At 45.4% G+C, this 24,156-nt stretch overlaps 1 protein-coding gene across 3 annotated transcripts in view; it reads right to left on the bottom strand.

Annotated features, from left to right (window-relative positions):
- SHROOM2 (shroom family member 2) overlaps window positions 1-24,156 on the bottom strand; it is a 162,847-nt gene that overhangs the window by 18,901 nt on the left and 119,790 nt on the right. For 2 of the 3 annotated variants that reach the window (XM_066599927.1, XM_066599929.1), the window contains 2 exons: window positions 3,173-3,247; window positions 1,106-1,828 (listed from right to left, as the gene is read on the bottom strand). In XM_066599927.1, coding sequence (XP_066456024.1) covers window positions 1,106-1,828; window positions 3,173-3,247 — 798 coding nt within the window. The remainder of the gene's footprint in view (window positions 1-1,105; window positions 1,829-3,172; window positions 3,248-24,156) is intronic. The other variant, XM_066599928.1, reaches the window with a different exon arrangement.

Raw genomic sequence — 24,156 nt, 5'->3', positions numbered from 1 at the left:
AGTGTGGCAATGTTGTGGAGGTATTCCTGTGACCCCCTTATGTGTGCGGCTGAGCATTATCCTGCTGCCTCTTGGAAGCCACCGTGAGAGGAAGTCATGTGGTTGCAGGATGTGCTGAACATATCGCTGAGCTGTCGTTGTCCCTCGTATCACTACTAGCGGTGACTAACTGTTGTATGCGATGGCCCACCAGACCATCACATCAGCAGTGGGGCAGTGTGCTGCTCCACAGCAAGTCAGGATTGAAGTGCTCATCCCCAGGTCTCCAGACACGAACACAGCCGCCGTTATTGCCCAAACTAGACCTGGATTTGTTACTGAAGACAACCCGGTTCCACTCCACAGCATCCAGTTTCATCATTCATGACACCACTGGAAACTGAGGTAACGACAGGTGGGTGTTAGAGTCAGTACATGTAATGGGCACCATAAAACCAAACGTCCTTTAGCCAAGTGCCTGTAGCCCGTCTCTGGATGGCGGACAACAACAGGTGGAGCTGGTCATGCTTGTCAGACGATCTTCCCTACTGGTGGTCTGTCGAGGGCGCCCTGAGCCCGGTCGCCTTCTGTGCCCTCACACATCAACTGATCCCAATACCTCCAAACAATCAGGTCAGAACGGCCCAGGTGGCAGGCAATTCATCAAAACGACATTCCAGCTTCTCACATTCCCATAATGTACCCCCTTTTCGAAATCTGTTAGCTGAGTAAAACCTCTCCAGTTGCATCGTAGAGGCGTCTAGTGGCCAACAAGCTCTACACAAGCAGAAAAACGTCAACTACAGACAAGGAGCCTCCAAGAGCCCTTTTATAGGCCATGGGGAGGAACCACTTTTAGGGTCGCAGGTGACAAGACTGTTCATCTAACCACTCCATAACTCTAATCATTTGTGTATCTGCCTGAGATGGAACTGCATGCTGAGATGTTCAGCAAAACTTTTAACTCCTTCTAGGTGCTTGATTTTTTTTGGCAAATAGTATATATAATCACACAAAGTATTAGGTTAGAACTTATAAAACAAACAAAAGCGCTTAATAGAAATCAGAAACTAAAAAAGCAAAAATGTTGTTCCATGCTAAGTTGCCTATTTTGGCAAGTCATTACCTGGATAGGCTTTCATCTTGAACCAGAAGGGGAGGCTTATCTGTAAGCTTCTGAGGAGCAAACTGAGGAGATGGTGATCGTGATGGCTCCATCCCAGGTTTCTGAAGATAAGAGGGTTTTGAGGTCTCAGAGCTGTTGTGCTTCTTGTCTAGGTGCTGGCTGACATTCTCTGGTGACCCAGAAAGTCTAGGGCTGTGCAAAAGGACATTTAAAGGTTTATCCAAAGGCACCCCGGTGCTGTGGACAGGTGTTGTCTGAAGTTTTAGAATATCTGTACTTCCTGGGGAATAAGATGCACTTTTTCCATGAGATGAAAGTAAAGACTCCGTAGATGTTGCTAGAGATGATACAGAACCGTTTTGCCGCCAGTACTTGTCTAGTTTTGGCGGCGGTGGTCTCTGAGGAGCTGGTCCACGCTTCTTACTCACCAGGACGGGATCTTCCCTTCGATATTCTTCCCCCAACTGTGAGGAATTCTTAGTGGCAGATTGAGATTCTGAGATCGGGGCAGTTGAGTAGCCGATATCTTTACTTCTTGACCTTACATTTTCATTCACAAATCTGTAATCACTAGGCAATGTTCCAGACCGTGCCCTGCTTTGTTGGTGTACATTTAGTGTATCTGCTACTTCATAGGATTCATTGGGCACCTTCCTACTGTTCTCATATGGAATACTCTCATCCACTGGTGCTTGATCAGCTTTATCTTCTATCTCTACAATCCTAAAATAAAAATTAGAATTTTTAACCGAAGTAAATGACTGGTAAACTAGGTGTATGCGATTTGACAGTTTCAAAAAGTATCAACAAAAACATCTAGATGATCTATGATACTAGCGCTGCGTGATCAGCGCCAAACGTTCCTTCATACGATACACCTGACATATTGGTTACTTGGGATTTGTCAAGCCCTGACAAAAAAAATAATAAATGTTTTCAACTTGCATGAAGCTGAGTAATCACACATGGTACACATTGCAAAAAATTACACAGCACTGTTAGAATTTACAAAACTACAAAGATATTTTTTGTTGGAGCTTCTCACCCTAAAAATTGGGTAAATGGGTTTGTAACGGTAATTTTTGCAAAATGGATGTCATGACTTTATATTCAAAAAGTGGTTAGAACAGCTCAAAAGAAGTCTTGGACGCTAGACGTAACATAGGAACTTTGGCCTGGCCTGACAGTCACTCAATGTATCAAACTCACATTTTACGGTTTTTCAGCGGTGGTGAGGGTGTCTCAAATCTAATGGCACCAAAGATAATCCACCAAAGGTGTAAAAGTGGGGTGCAAGAAAAGGCCTGTAGGCTTTTTTATGAGATTTAAAGAAAACGTATTTAATTAGGAATTTTGTGTATATACAATATACATACATATACACAAAATTCCTCATTAAATCAGTTGTCTTTAAATCTCATATAAAGAAGTCTACAGGCTTTTTCTTGCACCACACGTTGACCCCTTTGCGTGACCTTTAGTGGATGATTTTGGTGTCATTAGATTTGTTACATCCTCACCACCGCCAAAAAAAAAAAAACCCATAAAATTAAGGTTCCCATGTTAAACCTAGCAGGGCTGCTGGGCTTCTGCCAACGGCACCGGCTGGGAGAGTCAAACACTGCTAAGCAATGTTCATATCAAGTACCTATCAGTTTGACTGATGTCATGTCCCCAAAAAGTGGAGGACCAAGCCGTGGAACGGCGAACAGTTCAAGCCGAATCCTCGGCTCGGCAGTTCTTAAAACATTTACAACCATTTTATGTTTGCCTAGTGAACATCGGGTCAATCTAGTATACAAAGTCATACTCCTTTGATAGACAATGTAAGCCATGACAAGAATGGCCTCTAAGAAGTAGACCGTCCTCATTAAGAAGGCTGCCACAAAAAGAATATTTTTTCTAGTCAACTATTGGTGACCTATCCTGAGAATAGGTCATAGATAATACAAGTCCCGGAGAACACTTGTAAGGCGTCGGTGAGGCACGGAAGAATGTTAGAGGATGAAGCCGAATGTAAGGCTAAGCACACAGAGCAGGGATGAATGAGAAGGGAACATCAAGTACCTGAGAGGCTCAGAAAGATCACAGAGTTGTTCTGAAGCAGGAGACTGGAAAGACACCGTATGCTGAGAGAAGCGGCTGAAAGCGGATGGAGGACATTGTTAGAATTCATTCACATGTTAATACTAGGCAGCAAGATGTCTTCTAGAAGCAAAGTAATGGTTACAAAGTGCAGACACAATGAATACAATGGAGAAGATACTTATAAACACTGACAGCAGGGAAAACTATGTCCTCTGCAGCACCATCCTATCCATCAATTAACATCTCCATTAAATGACTTGTCACCATGTTGTGCAGCCCTCATTGACAGCACCACAAGGTAGTGCCCGTTACTCAGATTGTAGTGATATGTCTATTGTATGTATCTGTGCAGTACTTTTGGAGAAATTTGCATTTAATGAGTAGCAGCCAAACCCAGAACTAGTTGTGCATATTCATGAGCTGCAGGCTGGCCACACCCACCTCAACCTTCAGCCAATGATTGACAGCTCTCACTCTATAGGCAGATTAGGCAGTCAATCATTGGCTAGAAGGTGGGTGTAGCTAGCATGAATAACTAGGACTACTTCTAGTTGTCCTTTATGCATGTGCTGCAACTGATAAAATGCAAGTTTCTCCAAAACTACTGCACAAATCCACACAGCAAACATATGACTGTAATCAGTGTGCCTGTCACTATCTCGGGTAGGGGTGCAAAAAGATGGTGACAGAATCTCTTTAAGAAGGTTGTATGACATGGTTTTTTTTTTTCAGGGGTGAGGGTGGGGGGCACTGAATTGAGCACTTGCATCTTGTATTCCTATACAGATTACAGGGCTGCCCAAAACCATGTATACATTTAATATCAAGGGTCCCATCTAATACAAAGAAATTGTTCAAAGCGGCTGACCCATTCCAAGAGGGAATTCACTTAGTACTCACAACGTTACCCCTGGAAACCAGGGAATATTGGCCAAAACTGAAAATTGTAGATAAAAACCAGGAAAAATGATTATTTATCTTTCCAGGAAAAATGCTCATTTCCTGTGACTAAATCGAAAGTTATGACTAATCACATTATTCTAAGCAAATGCCAAGACCGGAGGACTTAAACTAGTGCTGGAATCAGAAACATTTAGCAAGGATCTCGGTGTACATTGCCATGACACGCACGGTTTCACTGGAATAGGGCCTGTACTCTTCATTTTTTTCAAAAGTGGCCCCCCAAGTACAACACTCATGAGTGCTTTACTATCCAAAATGGTTTTTTTACTATTTAGTGATCCACCCTTCATTTATGAAGCCAGCAGAAGGCTTCACACTAGTGCAGAAGTGTCCAGCTGTGACCACCACAATGCAGACAGTGACATGTGGCCGAATTATGGGAGTCATATGTACAGTACAACATGCGGAGTGCAGAAAACACCACCAAAGATTCACATTTTGGGTAAAATCACAAGAATCAAAATGACGACTGTGGATACTTGACAATATAAAACTACAGCTATACAATGACTGAGCCCATAATTTTAGTCTATGGAGAGGGGTGGGGAGAGAAGAAGCTTCTGCAGAGGAAGGCCTCATGTCGACGGGGTTAAAATCCCCAGCGTTTTTCCCGCACGCGGATCCGCGCCCCATAGGGATGCATTGGACACCTGCGGGTAGTTAAATACCTGCGGATGTCATTCTTCACTTCAGGCGCGGATCTGCATGCAGGAAAAAAAAATGGACATGCTCCATTTTTGTGCGGGTGTCCCGCGGGGACGGCTCCCGCAGGCTTCTATTGAAGCCTATGGAAGCCGTCCGGATCCGCGGAACACCCGCACCAGAATTACACTCACCTGTCCTGGACGCTGCAGGTCTTCCTTCCTTCGCGGCTGGATCTTCTTTCTTCGGCCCGGCGGATGTGCCCGTCACGCTGCTGACGTGCCGAGCACATCCGCCGGGCTGAAGAAAGAAGATCCGACCGCGAAGGAAGGAAGACACGCACAGACTGCAGCAGGTGAGTTAATTCTTATTTTGAGCCCTCATGTCCACGGGGCAGGAGGGACCCGCTGTGGATTCTCCATGGAGAATCCACGGCGGGCCTGATTTTCCCCATGGACATGAGGCCGAAGAGGGGATTACACAGATGTACTGCTGGAGCGAATAGTAAGTGATTTGCTGTGTGACAGCTACTGAAACCACGTGCAAACATATCTTGTACCAACAGCACCAAATAAAGTCCCTCACTGGGTCAGGTTGCTATATGCAAAAGCCAGACAAGGAGTCCAAACCAAAGAAAGACTCAAACAAGAGAACCATATAGTAAGAAACTGGCAGCATACAGCTGTGCAACAGGCTGAAACGTTGCTGCTTATACCTTGTGATGGGGTAAAACTATTGTTTCTATTCTTCCACCAATGTGTGCTGCCACTTTCTTACTATATGGAGCTACAGAAACCACATCTATACTGCCGCGAGACAAATTGCAGAGATATCGCTGTGTTTCCTTGCGGCGATATCGTGGCTTTGTAGCGCTCTTTTGCTGGGATTTTTATTTTAGTGGGCGGATGGGGGCTTTTAAATATGAACCCTACCTTGAAAATAAGCCCTGGCTGCATAAAAAAAAAATAAAATTACATAACAGGCGCTGCCAGTTCCTCGCTCGTCTTCCCTGAAGCTCTGGCAGACTTGCTTAAAGTTCTTCGGCAGAGCTTTCTGGTCTGGAGTTTAAAAATCCCCGCCTCCAGGGAGCTCTGCCTCTGATTGAATGGCTGAGCTGCAGCACTCGAGAACCATTTAATGGCTATGACTGGTTCTCGAGCACCGCAACTCAGCCAATCAGAGGCAGAGTTTCCTGGAGGAGGGGTTTTTTAAACTCCTGACCAGGAAGCTCTGACGGAGAACTTTAAACAACTGCTGGGGAGCTATGGGAAAAGTGCGGTGGAGCTGGACATCATCTCTTAGGTGATTTTTTTTTTTATGCAGCTAGGGCTTATTATAGGGTTTTTACAGTAGGATTTCCTACTGTAAAAGTTGCATTGCACCGAACGAAAACTGTCTTCTTGCGATGCAACACAAAGGAAGGCTTCATAGGGAAACATGGGCTACAAAAAAAAAATAAATAAAAAAAAAAAAAATTTGCAAATTGTGGCTGTAATAGAGCATGCCGTGATTTTGTATTTTAGCAATGACGCAGGCCACAAAACATCGCTCATGTTAAAGAATCCACTTAAAACCATGGGCTTATCATGCATGCGTTTTGTAGTGATGCCGCATTGCTACAAAATTGTGCGATTTTGTAGCCCGTGTGAAAGCAGCCTTTTTCCAGGTAGATGTTGGTATCGCATACATCACGCACACAGTAAAATAATCCCATAGGTTACCATGCAGCTCAGAGAGAGCGAACGTTATACAGAAGTCTGTCCCAAGAGAAAATAATCCGTAAAATGTAAACTTTAACCCGGTATCATGCTGCAACAAGTTACCACAATTCCACGTATCCTTGTAATCTAATGGAGAATCGGCCAGGAGCGCGGTGCACTGGTTGATGCAGAACATCTACAACTAACTTCACATATGGTACATTGGATGAGAAAGGCGAGGAAGCAGGAGGAGATCTAGCAAGGAAGGCGAAGGAGGAGGCGTGACGTGAGCTGGACCTTCTATGGGGCTACTGAACTACATCGCCGCAGGGCTCCATGTACGCTCCAGTCATGTAACAATAGCTGATGGTGTAACTGACTACTTAGAACGTTCTCCATCATGGAAGGTCAAATTCATGGGTAGGAAAACTTCTGTGAAAAACTTATTTTTTTTTTTTTATCTGAGTATTATACCACACCTATGGGGGTCCGCTTTTTATTTCTAAGGCTGGGCTTACACGAGCGTGTGGTAAGACTGTGTGAGCCAGCCTACCGTCGAGTATGGCAGCGTATCTCACACGCGCCGTCATGCGCAGTCTTGCTTTTTTCGTTCGGTTGCTCAGCAATGATGCGTATAAAAGCGACACATACGCAATGTAATTGGGTAGGAACAGCACTTATGCGCCCATACAGCCCGACTGCATTCTTTTTTACGCACGTATTATACGCAAACGTGAATGGATCAATAAATCACTGTACTTCCATGACTCCATTAACTGTGCATCATGCCTGCGTAATGTGCTATTAAAATGACGCATTTGTGACACCGCCCTAAATGTCCATCTTTGTGCGGAAAAGAAGAATGGAATTGAAAAAAAATATGAAACAGACCTTAATTAATTTTTTCTGCATTTCTTTGCAATGGATCAGTGAAATAAGGATAGCATTTATTTTGCATTCTCATTGACCGGAATGGGTGAGTATCATCCACAGGTGAGAATAGAACATGCGATGCCCCCCTCCCCCTCGCACCCCACCCCCTCACCCCCGGATCCAGGTCCGTGTAAAACAAATTGATGTATGAATTCGTAGATTGACTCTATGGCCCTGTCTGCTGTCAACATGGGAAGAGAACCTAGTCATGTGAATTAGCCCTAAGACACGTCTCTGTAGTCACACATCTCCATCCTGCTTACACAAAGGCTTTCTGCGAGACACGGGACCACAACTCCAAATAATGGGATTTGCTTTGCAGTGAAGATGTGAATCTGATGTAACTTATAACATTTGGCGCGTACTCCTCTCCATCCTGAAGGTATCATCCTCGGCGTATTCTCCTGAAGCTACCATGGGTTACACACTTACACAATGTAATATATAAACAAGGGGGACCAGGCCGGGAAGAGGAACGATAAGGGAGGAGGTGTAGAGACCTGCAGCACAATGCAATACTCTGGCATTTTGGATGTTTTTGACATATTGATAGAAGTTGCCCTCCATGTAACATGGAAGGACTGTGACTATACAGTTCCTGGACAGAACCAGTCACACTGCGGTTATCACAGCGGCCGTGACTGTGAGGAGCCTCAATCTGACTTGCAATTGCCAATGAACACTTCACTTTCAACAATCAACCGAGACATTTCTATGACAACTGCTGAAATTGTGCGGCTCCGTCAGCCCACGTTTAGCTAATGTTAGCTGAACTGCTAGGATTTTTTTGTAAGCCGTTAGACGATAAATTCATTAACACGACCATTACGGGTTCAGTTGTTTCAGTGTCAAAACTGGAGAACCCATAAAAGCTTAATAAGCTTTTTGTATCAAATAGAGCTATGACACAATAAAACCTTAACCTTTCAGATGGGCCGTCCATAATTGATCGGGTGCTCTTAGTCCGCTACAGAGCTACTCTTCCTACCCTATGAAGCTACAGCTATAGTAAGCCTTAGGCTGCATGCACATAGGCGGCTCAGATTCCGCATGCATGCATCTGACCATAGCGGCAGCGGCGTCCACGCATACCTGCTTTCTGAATCTTGAATCTGTACTACGGATGGTCCACACAGCTCACCATCAGACATACGCAGTACAGATTTTTGTTCAATTTATTTTTTTTTAAACGCCTGCTTTTTTTCTCGAAGAATCTGGGAAAATTAACCAATGGAAGACGTCCATCCGTGCGGGAACTGCAGGAAAATGGAGCATGCTGTGATTTTTTTTAAATCTGCCAGCGAAAACCACAATTGGTTTCCGCTCATGTGCACAAAGAATCATTTTTCCATGGCATGCTATGGAGGGTTATTGCTGCGGAATCCATAGGCGGACGCCCGCAACAGACTCCGCAGTAAAAATCTGCCCGTGTGCGTGACGCCTTAATTAGTGGTAAGCAGACGCACTATATGCCAAAAGTACGTGGACACCTAAGCATCGCCTTTATATGAGCAAAAGAGCATTTGTGAGGACAGGCACTGATGTTGGCAAAAAGGCCTACACAGTTGGTACTCTAATTCATCCCAAAGTCGTTCTATGGGGTTGAAGTTCGAGCGCTGTGCAAGGTCCTTGAGTTCCTCTACACTAATTGCATCTCACCATAACTTTATGGACCTTACTTGGTACAGAATGGCGTGGTAAATTGGAAGCATAAAATAATCTAAAACATCCTATATTCTCTAATATCAACATTACTCTTCACTAGAAATAAGGGGTCTACACAAACCCCACATAACAAGCCCATACAACTGTCCCACCACCAAATTTTAGAGCAAGCATTATTCTTTCTGGGAGGTAGCTTTCTTCCAATATCTACAAGAACTAGATGCATCAATTAGACTGCCGTATAGCAAGACATGATTTATCAACACGGTTCACTGCCCCCAAAGTCTAGTGGCGATGTGCTTGGCATTGTGCACGATGACCCTAGGCTTGTGTGCAGCTCGACCATGGAAATCCATTTCATAACGCCCCCCTTGTGATTCATCCCGTTGAGAGGTCATTTGGGACTCTGTAGTGAGTGATCCAAGAGTGGATAGGTGATATTTCAACACTAATTATGCTTTTACACGAACGACCTGTTGGGATACAAGGTGCCCGACAGGTCATCCAAGAAATTATCGCTCCTGTGCTTTTATATATAAAAGGGCCTTTACAGTGGACTCAAAGCCTTTATATATTAGTGTAGGTCATCCAAAAGGTAGATGCCCATTTCCAGCCCAAAATCATGATATATGTGCGATGGGAGAAATCGTGTTGCATTTATACAAACATTGCAATCTCACATGAGACGGCACAAAAATGCCATAAAGAAAGGTATTTAAAAAATATTGGCGATTCTGTCATATAGGAATGAAATCATCATGTAGTAAATCTCATAGGATACAGTCAGTGAATGAGGCCCCTATCTGAACACAGCATGGCTGAGCCCCAGACTAAACCGTAGTGTCAGAGAATAGTTATGGATACGTGGAACATGGGAACACGGAAAGGCACCATGCAAAGCAGGCAGGACATCACTAAAAGCTTCAAGTCTTAAATCGACAACACATAGAAAATTATCCAGAGACATTGGGGTGAATATTTTATAAAACATATCCCGTTACACAAACTATCCACACTTCTAGTGATTTAGGCTTGCTCACATCAAATACACTATGCACCAGACCAGAATTTTATGACCCGTATCTTTTAGGACCTCCTCCTCCATAGAAGACAATATAATAATACCTCAAATGGGAGGAATCTGTGAACCCCCCCAGGAGATGTGATGGTTTGGTGGGAATGGAGAAGCTTGATGACTTCTCCCGAGGTTCTCTCTCATTTCGTAGGCAGCATTGTACCAGCATGTTCTATGATACGCCACGGTGCACTGGACATCACAGTGCCCTATATTTGAGCAGTAAGGACACAAGACTGGTGTTTTTAACACTTCCCTGTAATCTGGATGGAAGGCATCACTGATGTACTCTATTTTAGTGCAAGTGTGAATGAGACCTCGAAGTGTCACTGCCAGACACATTCTGCAGCTCCTTGGCCCCAATGCCAAATCTGTAACATGTCTCCTACCTACTATGTATCTGTAATACTGGTGTCGTCTTCTATTGCAGTGGGGTTTTTCGGTCCTCCTACACCAAGGCCTGGTTGGTATTAGTGTATCTTGACGCCACCAGAAGCCAGGGGTTTGACAGGAGGAACGCCTCTGTCAGACCCCTGGCTCCCGATTGGGTCAAAGTTTTAAGGTCCTACCAGCTTGTAGTACATGTAAGGTGTAGCTGCAGCTGTAGGATGATCCTTACTTATCAAGTTAGTGTTCCTGATTGGAACCCACCGCTCCCTCACTGTCTGCCCCGAGATGCTTGCACTGCATGAAGTCCGTATGCCACTTCTCCTTGTCTCTTCTGGTCGCTGTCGCATCCGTCCTCCCGGTCATCGAGGTTACAGTTATGGTCCCCGCTGCCCTACAGCCTTCCCCAGAGGGTCCCCGTCCCCCTTCCTCAGTGTAACTCACAGTGCCCGTCGCTCCCTCACTGTCCCCCGCCGTGGGTCTGTGCTCCGATGTACTGGCACTGCAGGGAGCCCGGACGCCCGCTCTGGGTGTCTCTTCTGCCCGCTGTAGGCTACCTGCTCCCGAGCGTCAAGGTGACACCAAAAAGGGGGAGGGTGTGCGTCCGCTCGCTGTGAACGGCAAGCCGAAGTTAAAGTTACATGGCTGTGCTGCGGTGCCGCTGTCAACTGCACTGCTACAAGAAATTAACAGGGTGGGGGCCGGCCGCAGGTAAGCCCGCCGCACGGCGCTGTGGAGTGGCTGCTGCTGACCCCACTCTCCGCTTTCCTTCCACATAGGGCTGCGCATCCGCAGCAGGGTCCGCTGTGTACATTCTACTTTTTAACTTTAGTGGCCTGGCAGGACCTTTAGGTGAAGTTCCTCTGCAGCCAATCACATACAGGGGGCGTCACCCCCCGTCAATCTGGACTCCACCAGGACTTCCTGGTGGCATCAAGATACACTAATACCGGCCTGGTTGTAACTGTTACTCCTGCATCTCCTCTACTGCCATGAGAGGCAGCATACTAAGCAACCAACTGAAGGGCACGAGTGAGGAGCAGCACGCACAACAACCTTCCTCACACAGCAGGTTACCAGTTTTATGCTCTTCAACAGGAACCAAAAATAAATAAAAAAAACACCACAAGACTAAGGGCTGATTCAAGGGAACGTATTACGAGCTACATCACAGCAATTCAAATACATTGATTTTCGCATTCCCCACTCACACTAGCACTTTTTCGATGGTTATAATACGCACGTAAAAAAGAATGAAGCATGATCCCGTTTACTGTGTATTATGTGTGTACAGCCCCATTGTTCTCTATGGGCGAGTTTGCTCTATAAAACGCTGCACATATGCAATACATTGCATTGGATATGTGCAGCTTTTATATGTACCTTCGCTAAGCGACAAAGCAGGAGATTGAAAAAGAAAAAATGAAACCAGGAAGACGCCATCATGCGCAGTCCAAAACTGCTGCAAACACTGCGATACACCGGCTCACACAACGGTAAAGCATTGCGTAATACATGCAGCATTTTACGCATATGGCTTTGTGAATGAGCCCTTAATGCTATTAATTCTCCCCCTAAAAACAGTAAAGAAAAAAAATGGGTACCATGAGGCTATTCTAACAGCAGATAAATAAGCTGGCAATTCCACTCCTTTTCTGTACTACAGTTTTTGTCTAGGGTGACGTTCCCTATGGATAACCTAACTATGTATATATAGTAAGTGGATATAACAAACGCAAAGTGTAATATTATGAATATCTTTAAATAGAACTTATCCTCAGAGGATATTTGGGCATTCCCTAAACACATAAATCCAGCTTCTGTGTATAAGCCTGATGAAGAGGCATAGTAGCCTCCAAAGCTTGCTGAAACATAACTTTCTTTGTTAGCCATTGAAAGCTGTTACAGCAAGCTTTGGAGGCTACTATGCCTCTTCATCAGGCTTATTTGTGTGCGGTGCATTCTACTATCCATTTGATAAAGGCTTATTTGTGTGCGGTGCATTCTACTATCCATTTGATAAAAGTTTGGTACTACTGTATATACTCGAGTATTAGCTGAACTGAGTATAAGTTGAGACAATAAGATTCACAACAAAAAACTGGGAAAACTTATTGACTCGAGTAGTATAAGCTGAGCTATACTCAAGTATATACTAGGTGAAAAAAACCCCTCCATACTCACCTCCCAGCCGGCGTCTGTGCGCCAAGCTACTTGAATTCTCCCCGCTGTCCTCTCTGCTTGGCTCTGTCAGTGCTGTGTAAGTGCTGTGATTGGATTGAGCGCCAGCCAATCACAGCTGGCGCTCGATCCAATCACAGCACTTACTTACACAGCGCTGACAGCAGGGGATTTGAAAGCCGAGCAGGCAGATAACAGCGGGGAGAATTCTAAAGTAGCTTGTTTGGCTGTGAATGATCGAGCAACGGCTGTGGTTGGCTGACGCTCGATCCAATCACAGCTCTTACTTACACAGCGCTGACCATGGGGGATGACAGAGCAGAGCAAAGAGGACTGCGGGGGATGACAGCAGAGAGAATTCAAGCAGCCTGCTGCACCGCGCCCATAGGCGCAGATGCCGGCTGGGAAGTGAGTATGGAGGGTTTTTTTTTTTAAGCCTTCCCTGACTCGAGTATAAGCTGAAGGGCGCTTTTTCAGCACAAAAACAATGTGCTGAAAAACTAGGCTTATACTCGAGTATATACAGTATGTTAGCCAGTAAAAAGAGAACTAGTAGCATTGAAAGCTTGCTGTATCAGCGCTTTTTGTTAGCCATTAAAAGGTATTATATCTACAAGAGGATTTTGTTTTTCTGAGAGCAACAACATTTTGCCCAAGAGAGTTAAATCCCTTTTGAACTTTTGCCTACATGTCAAATTGGCAACTACTAATAAACTACTAATAAATCGTGCATAAGAGGAACTTGTCTTTGCCTGTTCTAACACGAAGCACCAACTGGCAAGTTTGAGCCAAGCGGACGTGCTGTCAATTCCAGTACAGATTTATGATGCACGGATAGTACTGGCTCATCATTTCTCTCTCTTACCCTTAAATCACATTAAATATGCTTATAAAGTACTCCAACTTGGACAACTTCCCTAAATGAACCACTCAGGTGAGGACTTGAGAACAACGATCGCTGGCAGACGAAGAATGGTGCAAGGCTTCTATCCCAAAGTCATGGAGTACATCTAAAAATACATCTCCTGCTCCTCAGCATGTACAAGGAATATGCAAGGCCATTGTAAACCAACACGGTGTAGCGTCAGCAACCTCCGGCAAATTACAAAATGTTCATTGTGTCAACCTTCTAAGCAGGGTACATAAGACTTAATATTTCTGATGATTTCATAAAAACTAAACTGGGATGCTGATACTGTATGTGGCTCCAAACAACCACAATGCGTAATAATCATGATAGTTTATGGTGGCAGGCGAGATCATTTCCACTTGAGAAAAGTAGAAAGCTGCCGATTCTCGGAATTTCAGAAGCTCAGATATTTTTATGAAATCCTTGAATGTACATTTACGACTCGCTGTAGGAAAGAATAAGTAATATAAGGCAGTAGGGGCAGAGGTCATATTAACAGCTTGCTGCTGGCATCGGAGCAGGTCCAACATCCCATCTGGCACACACCGGTACAATATATGTGCAGCCCAGTGGTTCTGGTTAGGACTACTGTCCTGCAATGAGGGACTCAAATGTCTAAGTCATGTTTATGGAGTCCGTGTATTCTCCCCATGTTCACATGGGTTTTCTCCAGTTTCTACCCACATCTCCAAACACCCGTTGATAGAATTGGCTTATGGCTATGAAGCAGGCCCTGTGGGCTCCTCTGGGGTCGGATGTGAGTGATGATATTCTGCAGAGATTACATCACTGTAAAGCAACTGAATTGGCAGACTGGTGCAGAAATGTGTTCATAGTCAAGTCAAACTTCTCTATATCTGTACCTTCTTGGCCAATTCGGGCCAAAATAGTGATCTCTCTCTGTACACGGTGGCTGGTCGTACAGAACCAGCTGAGCTTGAGGGGGGGGGGGGGGGGGGGGGGTCTATGCTGCTTCCACACCTCTCATAAGAAGTGAATGGGAGTTATTGCATGGGAAGCTACCCTGCTTCTCTAACTCGGGGGCTGCAGACACAGCGTTGCTCACAATGCCATGCGGTTTCCGTTACGCTCTAGGAATTTCAAGAGACTTCTTCCATACCACCAACCACCCCAAGCCACCACACGGCCCTGGAGGTCATTTCCTTGGGTAGGAAGCATGGGTCGCAGAGCTGATCAGCACTCACAAACTGAATTCTCGCAAGCAAGCAGTACTGCATGTGCAGATTACGTGATGTATAAGTACAGAACTTCCTTAAAGGGAACCTGTCAGGGTGTAACCCTGCTGAACCACGGGCAGCATGACATCCAGACAGGTGCTCACATTACAGGTATTTTTTGCACTCTGAAATGCTGAGAGATCTCTGTATTTGTGTATATAGGGAGAGGCCCGTCAACCTAGCTGGGCTGGGTCATGAGAAGCCGGCAGGAGCCGCTCCAGTGACTCTTCTCTACGCTGCCTTTTAAAGTAGGAGTAAGAAAGGGGAGGGGGGTTGGTGGGGGGGGGGGGGGGGGGGGAGGCCAGGGCAGGGCAGATTTGCCACAGAATTACTGTGCGGACCCTCCGCACGGGAATTTCGTGGCATTTACAGTAACAGCAAAGTTAATGAGATTTTGAAAATCTCGTCCACAACCTACAAAAATAATCTGCATAAAACCCCTGCGGAAATGGACGTGCAGCGTGGAATTAAATTCTGCAGCATGTCAATATGACTGTTTCCGCAGCGGAATTCACCTCTTCTCAATGAGGGAATCAATTCTGCATGAAAATAGGTGATAAAACCTGCTTCAAAATTTGCACTAAGTGATGCCCATCTTGAGGCGGGCTTTCCGCTGCTGATCTGCTGCAGAATGCAGATATTGTGCTGCAAGTCGGCCCCTGCGTGCACCCAGGCTAAAACACATACCGCTATGTATTGCCTGCTACCCACAGTTTGGACAACATGAAGCTTGTCCCTTTAAGTCAAGTCGCTACTGAAATCTGGGAATTACATTACCGTGTTTCCCCGATAATAAGCCCTACATTGATTTTCGGGGAGGGGGGCTTGAAATATAAACCCTCCCCAGAAAATAAGCCCTGGCTTAACTACATGAAAGAAAAAAACAGTAATACTTACCTAGCTGGCGGTGTCTGGGTCCCTTGCGCTGGTCTCTGGTGCTGCGGCAGGCTGCAGTTTAATCCTCAGCATTGACATGGCAGTCTCTTCCTGGTAATGCGGCTTTGAGTACCCCGCCTCCAGCAAGCAGGTGCTGTGATTGGATCACGAGTGCTATTGCTCAGCCAATCAGAGCCGTCGCTCGATCATTCACAGCCATTCAGTGAAGGACATCACTAAATGGCTGTGATTGATTCATCGAGCGCTGGCTCTGATTGGCTGAGCAACAGCACTCGTGATCCAATCACAGCACTTGCTTGCTGGAGGCGGGGTATTCAAAGCCGCATTACCAGGAAGAGAGTGCTATGTCAATGTTGGGGACTACACTGCAGTCTGCCGCAGCGCCGGAGACCAGCGCAAGGGACCCAGACGCCACCAGTAAGGAGAGCATAAAACGCCCCTGAAAATAAGATACGGTGCCTCCTTTGGGACAAAAATTAATATAAGACAGTCTTATTTTAAGAGAAACACAATAGTGATCGGCATTTAAAAAGGTACAGATCAGTTCTAAAGTCACTGAAGTAGTCGTCTGCTACAACGTTTCCATACCCAATGTCACTGATAAATGCAGTCATTGTCTTCCCTGGCATGAGACAGATGTGGAGCAGCCCAGTTGACTTTTTTGCTCTAGTGAATCACTACTGTATTATTTCCTAAATTCTAAATCTTCAGCTGAATTTAGATGAGATATTAAAGGGGTTCTGACACATAATGTTTTTATGCTTTAGCAGCCATTGTTCCCTGGTGTTCCTAATGGACCCAGGGAACCCAGGGTTTAATGGCTGCTAAAGCATAAAAAGATAATACTTACCTGTTCTTCTGTTGTTGTTGACATCGGGGGGGGGGGGGGGGGGGGGGGGTCATCTCCCGGCAGGCGCTGTTCCTCCTCTTCTGTCTGCACGAGCCGCGCCGGGATCGCGCGCATGCGCAGTGGAGAGGTGCCCTCTGACGGGAGTCAGGACGGGCTGCGTCTCCACTGCGAATGTGCAGCACTCCGGAGTTCAGCAGGACGGACGGGCCGCCCACAGCAAGCACTGCTTGTGACGGACCAGAGCAGGAAGCGGTCTTTTTGACTGCTCCTGCTCTGCTTTAAAGGCACAGAAGAAGATGCCGGCTGGAGGGGACATGCCTGGCGATCGGGCCAGGCCAGGCAAGGCGAGTACAATTTTTTTTTTTTGATGTCAGAACCCCTTTAAATACGTCTGTTAGATATCTGAAAAGCGACCCCGCTTTGCAGCAGAGGATGATCTACTATTTACCCAGCTCCTACATGTTCACAACTGGTTTCTAGTGGCTTTTCTTCCTTTTTGATGGCTCATTCCAACAATCTGCTTCTCATTAGGCTTTCTGGGATGTGTAATAGCTGGTGTTTTCATTTGATATTGCTAATAATGGCCCAGAATTTCTTTTCTACTTCACACTATCCAAGAACTGATCACTTGAGAATGTTGTGGCTTCCTGTTATATAATTTACATTTTTCTTGTGTTATTACACTAATCATACACAAAAAAACGAAACTCCCCAATAACCTTTAAGGGGAACTTGTTATCAACTATAAGCACCATAAGCAAAGTAATATACATGCCCCCCGTTCCTGTGGTGTTCCCCAGAGAAGTCCGCGTGTGCACTCCCATAGAGATGAATGGAAAGGTGTGTGAACAGGCTTCTGAAAAGAGTCAAGCTGACTTCACTGGGGGAAACCGCAGGAACTGTAAATACTTAAAGGGCCACTCTGGTGAAAATACATGTTTCCATTCCTGCCCCCTGACCTTGTGAAGTCTTCTCTGTGTATTGTAGTATAATGCAGCTCCCTATCTGATGCTTATCAGCCACCATCTTGAGGCTGAGATTTTTGGAGTGATAGTTTAATTTTCATTACCTTTCTATATTCACCTAAATAAGCTACAGACCATAAGTAAACAGTCTGGAAGATGAGTAGTGATCTCCTCTATTATAACTGTGTGACAGGAGTTGTGTAATTATCATCAGTAACTGTGCCTGTGTCCAACTGTATGCAGTTTCTGTGGTAGTTGCACCACACAAACTGAGAAACTGACAAGGTTCAGAACACCTAACTCCATGGACATATGAGCTGGTCAGAATTAAGATCACATAGACAAAAAGAACTGACCTACTCACTAGCTCACAAATATACCGGAGAGATTGCAACATAATTAATTTAAAAAAACAAACACTGGAGTGGCCCTTTAAGGACGCTTGCACACAACCGGGTCGGATTTTGCATACGAGATCCTGCAGCGGAACCCGACCCTGTGCCTGGCCAGTGACCCCGGCGTACCGGTCTGGATTCTTATCTGTAATACAGATGTGCTGGCAGGCACACATGCGCAGTACAGATAATACCACGGATCCCGCAACCTTTCCGCAATGCTGATTGTGGAAGGGCTGCGGGTCGGACGACTTCTATTGACGTCAATGGAAGCTGTCTGCACGGAATAGAGCATGCTGCAATTGTGACCCTGTGAGCGGGAAAAAAAAATAAAATAAATTTGCAATTGCTTTCTGCTCAAGGACAGGAAGAAACGTTTTTCCATAGCATGTTATGGCAGGTATTTGTCGCGGAATCCAGGGGTGGACAGACGCCTGCTCTGGATTCCACAATGCAAATCCGTCCGTATGAAGGCGGCCTAATATGAAATACCCTGCTTATTAACAAAAACTGTAGCTACACATCGACAAGAGCGAAACATTCTGGATTTAGACATCATGTATTGGGCCTTATGCGTCACTGAAGATAAAACTCATACCTGTCATTTAGGAGGTCTCCAAAACTGGTCTACGTACATTGCCCCAAAAATTCTGTCCCTTGTCAGGACTTTCCCCACATTATGCTGACAATGGCCAAAATGCTGTTTTTTACGCAGTGTTTCACTGCACGTAGAGCTGTTTTCATGCACATTTGCCTGCATTTTCACAGCATACTGCTAAAACTCTGGAAGCAGGACATGCTGAACGTGGTTTTACATGCGTAAAACAAGCTGCGCAAAACTGCTAGTGTGGGAGGCCTCCCTGAAATACGTTGAGGTTTAGGGCTGCGTATGTCACCGCTGATGTGAGAGTGGCCGTACTATGCGACACACTAAAAGATATCTGAATATCCACAAAGAACGGGGACTACAAGGTACCATTGACTAGCGAGCAGCGAGACGACTAGTGACCCGCGTAGATTACAGAGGTAAACAGAAGGAACAAAGTGCCACTTACTGGGATTAGTGCCCAATAAAACGTGTCTATTGCAGGCAGCACAATCTGCGGCAGATGAAGAACAGGACAAATGACAGCTGATAAGGAGGCTTCCAGTGGAAGGGCTGCGCTCCCAAGGTTCACAGACAATCAAGATCACAAGTCCCATAATGCAGTTACACGCTCTGGACCAGAAATTAGATCTTCTAGAATTATTGGAAACGTTCCTTATACAATTAAGCGCCCTGGGGGGAATTTGTTATCAAAGGAGCTTGTGATGCCACTAAGGAGAGCTCTCGCTCAAGACCTGAAGGTTGCAAGTTCAAACCCTGCATGGTTCAGGTAGCCGGCTCAAGGTCGACTCTGCCTTCCATCCTTCTGAGGTCGGTAAAATGAGTACCCAGCTTGGTGGGGGGTAATACATAAAACAAAGATTACCTGAAAGCGCTGCGTAATAAGTTGGCGCTATACAAATAACAAGATTTTTATATTTCTATTGTGCTTTTTTTGCTCTTTTCCAATGCAAAAAAATGCACCAAATGTATCATATTGTAGCACACTGCTGATAAATATGTTGCATCCTTAAAGGGGGCACAGGGGTGCCTAGGCCTTACATTCTGAGACTTTTTAAATGGATAAATCTGTCTTGCAAGCTTACACGACTCAAGCCCTGTGCTTTTTTTTTTTTAAACTTCTGTTACTTTTCGTGCAACTCACTAGTAAATTTGTCCAAGACCGAGCTCACACGACCGTATGCTAATTGCAGATTTTGCGTGCGTAATACTCAGTAACAAAATCCCATATATTTTGAGGATGGCACTCACACAAGCCGCTCGGTGCGTATCATGCGCGTATACTCGCCAAGATAGTGCATGGGGATTGGCGGCACACAGCTAATTATGGCCGTGTGAGCCCGGCCTAGAAGTGATCTGCTGTTCCTCTAGAGTTAAAGGGGTTGTCTCGCGGCGAAAGCGTTTTTTTTTTTTAAATGGACCCCTGCATTATGCCCTGTGAAAAAGAAAGCATGTGTTAGTTTTTAACAAGCACATTGCACTTACCTGCATCAGCGTTCTGCAGCTTCTTCTTTTCTTCTTTTAAAGATGGCGCCGCTGGTCTTCTCCCACGGTGCACCGCGGGTCTTCCCATGGTGCACCGTGGAGTTTCTTCTTCTGTCTTCCGCGTTCCACTGCCGATACAGCCACCTCATTGGCTGATCGGCACGACGTGACGGAGGCGGAGCTACGATGACGACGCGCAGACCAGCTCTCCGGCGCGAGCGGCCCCATTCACCAGGCAGAAGACCGCACAGCGCAAGCGCGTCTAAAAAAGCAAGAAGCCAGCGAAATTAGACGGAGCCATGGAGACGTGGACACCAGCAACGGAGTGGGTAAGTGAATAACTTCTGTATGGCTCATATTTAATGCACGATGTATATTACAAAGTGCATTAATATGGCCATACAGAAGTGTATACCCCACTTGCTGCCGCGAGACAACCCCTTTAATGTTGGTGACATATTCAAGATTAAGGGGCCGCCTTCACCACATTCTGCAGCGACAGGCCATCCCAGCTGGTTTGCACTTAGTGGGACCATCATTTGTTTCCCAACAGGACAGTCACACCAAACACCTCCCGACTATGTGAGGGCTACCCAACCAAGGAGGAGAGTGATGGAGTGCTGAGTCCACAAGACTGTTGGAAAACCATTCCAGCTGACAACCTCATGAAGCGGATTGAGAGAATGCCCATAGTGTGCAAACTGTCATCAAAGCCAAAAGGAGGTTTTTAGGCCCAATTTACATGGGCATATTTGCACTGCGGGATCCGGAGTGAGCGTTCGTCTCCGATTCTCAGAGCAAATACTGCCCGTAGACATACTATGCAAACGGCTTTTCCATTCCCACGAGTGGAAATTAACTGCAACATGTCCTCTTCTAGTGCGAAGCTGTCTGTCCTGTGGCGATTAGCCGCGGATCTGTGTCATTGCTGGCGCGACATTCTCTGCACAGCGCATGTGCGGTGGCGCACCAGCCGGCACATCCGCAGCACAGAGAAGACGACAACCGACAGATACGCGGGGATCACCGCCACGGCACAGGGTTAGATTCTGCTGTGAGATTTCGTAGTCGGAATCTGACCTGGCAGTGTGCATTCGGCCTTAAACATAAAACTGGTAGCAGGGCTTGTATATCCCGCCTCCAGCAAGCTAATGCTCCGATTGGTTAATCAAGCGCCACGTCAGCCAATGAGTCGGTGCTCGATTAGCCAATCAAAGCCATTCATTGAATGGCTGTGATTGGGTAATCGAGCGCTATGTCAGCCAATGAAAGCTCACGCTCAATTAACCAATCAGAACAGTAGCTTGTTGGAAGAACTGTTCTGTCGACGCGTCGGAGGACATGGAAGCCTGCAGCAGTTCCGTAGTCCAGAGAGAGCGACCCAAACGCCGACTGCTAGGGGAGTATCATTTTTTTTTCACATGTAGTGTAGGGAGGGCTTATATTTCAAGACTGCCTACTTCCTCCCCGAAAATCAGGGTAGGTCTTATTATCAGGGAAACGAGGTAGTTTTCAGGTCTTCTGAATGAATCTACTATGTAAAAAATCTAAATAAACAAAAACAAGAAAAAGCATGAGTGATAAGGAGTGTCCAAACTTTTGACTGGTACTGTATGCACAGTATGTCACATGCTAACAAAGTTGCATATATGGGTGTGAATGTGGATACATGTAGTGTATACTTTATATAATCCCACGTTTGCATAAGTGCGATATAGGTGTGTATCATCCATACACAAACCTACACATACATCTTTGTCAATACACAACAGATTATTGAAGGGAGAAAAAAAAAACTAGACCGAATTTCATCACAGATTTTGATCTTGGTTATGACTTGCTGTTAAAAGCTTGTTGCTTAGCAACCTCTAAATATGTATGTCTCCATCAGATATGGATGCCTCCCTGTTACCAGGCAAAAATAGTTAAAAAAAAAGTAATAAAACTACACTGAAATGTCATCATCTGTTTAGCCATGTAATACATTTTCCCCAACTTGTATGTAAGGACAGATCATCACTGCATCTAACATTTTACATAAAGGGAATCTGTCAGCTTGATCATGCCGTCCAAACTGCAAGCATCATGTTATACGGCAGGAAGAGCTGAGCAGACTGATATATAGTTTTATGGGGAAAGTTTCAGTGGAACTTGTATTTTATTCATTTATATCTCTGCAGATTCTGAGCTGAACAGTCCAATGGGCGGAGCTATCAGTGATTGACACTCCTGTATGTACAGTCATACACAGTTGTCACTGATAGCTCCGCCCATTGGACTGTTCAGCTCAGAATGTGCAGAGATATAAATGAATAAAATACAAATTCTACTGAATCTTTCCCCATAAACTATATATCAGTCTGCTCGGCTCCTCCTGCCCTATAACATGATGCCTGCAGTCTGGACAGTATGTTCAAGCTGATAGACTCCCTTTAATTATGAGAGTAATCTAATGTCTCAGTAACGCATTTGCCTATCCTGAGGCCATGGCAGTAGATATCTCAGACTCATCCTACGTCTTTAAGTGGATACAAGACACAGTCGGCTATTGGCGCAGAGGTTGTAGGACATGTTTGAGAACATTTTGTGCAACATCAAGTGTTTCTTTCATGGTCAGAAGTAGATATGCCCTGTGCACAAGCCAAGTTTCAGTCATACTGGGCAAGACAGATCAGATAGGGTACAGCCCAGTATGAAGCATCTTGCAGATATCTGGTGGGGTTCACAGATGTATAGAGTCCACACAACATAAAACAGGGTTTCTAACCAAGGTTTCCAGGAAGCCCTGAACACCGTTGTAGGGTTCGTTGTACACAGCAGCAATAAGGGAGGCCTTCACACTGGCGAGAAAATCGGGCGATTTTCTTGTGCTGCGAGAGTGAGTGACAACGGACAATTATGAAACCAATGAATTTCAATGGTTTCATTCTTATTTGTGAGGTTTTCACTCCTGCAATGCTGCATGAAAAAATAAAAAAATCGCAGCATGTCCATTCTTTTTGCCATATCACCCATTGTTTTTACCAATGGGGCTGGAGGCAGCATCGCCGATCCCACTGAAAGCAATAGGAGAAGATCGCGATCCCCTGCTGTGGTTGTGACAGCTGCACCAGGGGATTCCTACAGCCCTGTAGTGATGTGAGGCTGTTGCTACCAGAGGTTTCCAAGTGCTTTCAATGCAACAGCGTCGGCCCTATTGCAAACAGTAGCGAATATAGCGATCTCCTGCTGCGGCTGCGACAGCCGCGGCAGAGATGAAGGGCACCCCGCAGGGATGCGAGGTGGTTTTCAAAACATCTTGCATCCAGGAAAAACCACATGTATTCAGCAGCAGCGTGGGCCCCAATGAAAATGATGGGAGAAGATCGCGATCTCCTGCCGCCGCAGCGATGAAGGGTACCCCCACAGTGATGCGAGTCTGTTTCCTTGTGAAAACACCTCGCATCCAGAAGGTTTCAGAATTACTGCGAGGGCGATATCGGGCTGAGAATCACAGCCCGGCATTGCCCCCGCCAGTGTGCAGGAGCCCTAAGGATACTGATTTGTTGCAAATTTTACTGCAGATTTCCCCGTGCAATTTGAATTCAATTGAAAGGGTGAAATCTGCTGCAGACCAACACCAAAATCAGCTACATGTGAACACACCCCAAGACTTGTCACTTTTACAAGTAAGGAGGCTGCAAACCAGCAAATACATCGGAGCCAAATTATAGCCCTGTACAAGAATTATACAATGCATTATCTGCCCCTATGGCAAGATTTGAAGCATTAGGGGGTTTCCAAGCGTGTAAACATTTTTTAGGGTTCCCCTTTAATAATGAGCTTGGAAATCACTGACATAGATTTTCTATAAAAGTTCCTTCCATATATTTAGATTTCCAGTAAGCAGATCATGATCCAAATCGAAAAATGGCCATAGACGAAGGATAACATGTACAATTATATGGAAGGAGTATGTCATTTCAATAGAGCAGAGGGACAATCATCTATCACAAAGCTCTAGCACTAGTTACTTCTGGACAGGTAAATCCATTTTTGGTTACCCCCCAACAACAACTCTTAAAGTCGAG

Source organism: Eleutherodactylus coqui, chromosome 4 (genome assembly GCF_035609145.1).
Source record: "Eleutherodactylus coqui strain aEleCoq1 chromosome 4, aEleCoq1.hap1, whole genome shotgun sequence".
Classification (NCBI taxonomy): domain Eukaryota; kingdom Metazoa; phylum Chordata; class Amphibia; order Anura; family Eleutherodactylidae; genus Eleutherodactylus; species Eleutherodactylus coqui.
This window is presented reverse-complemented; position numbering and strand designations above follow the sequence as displayed.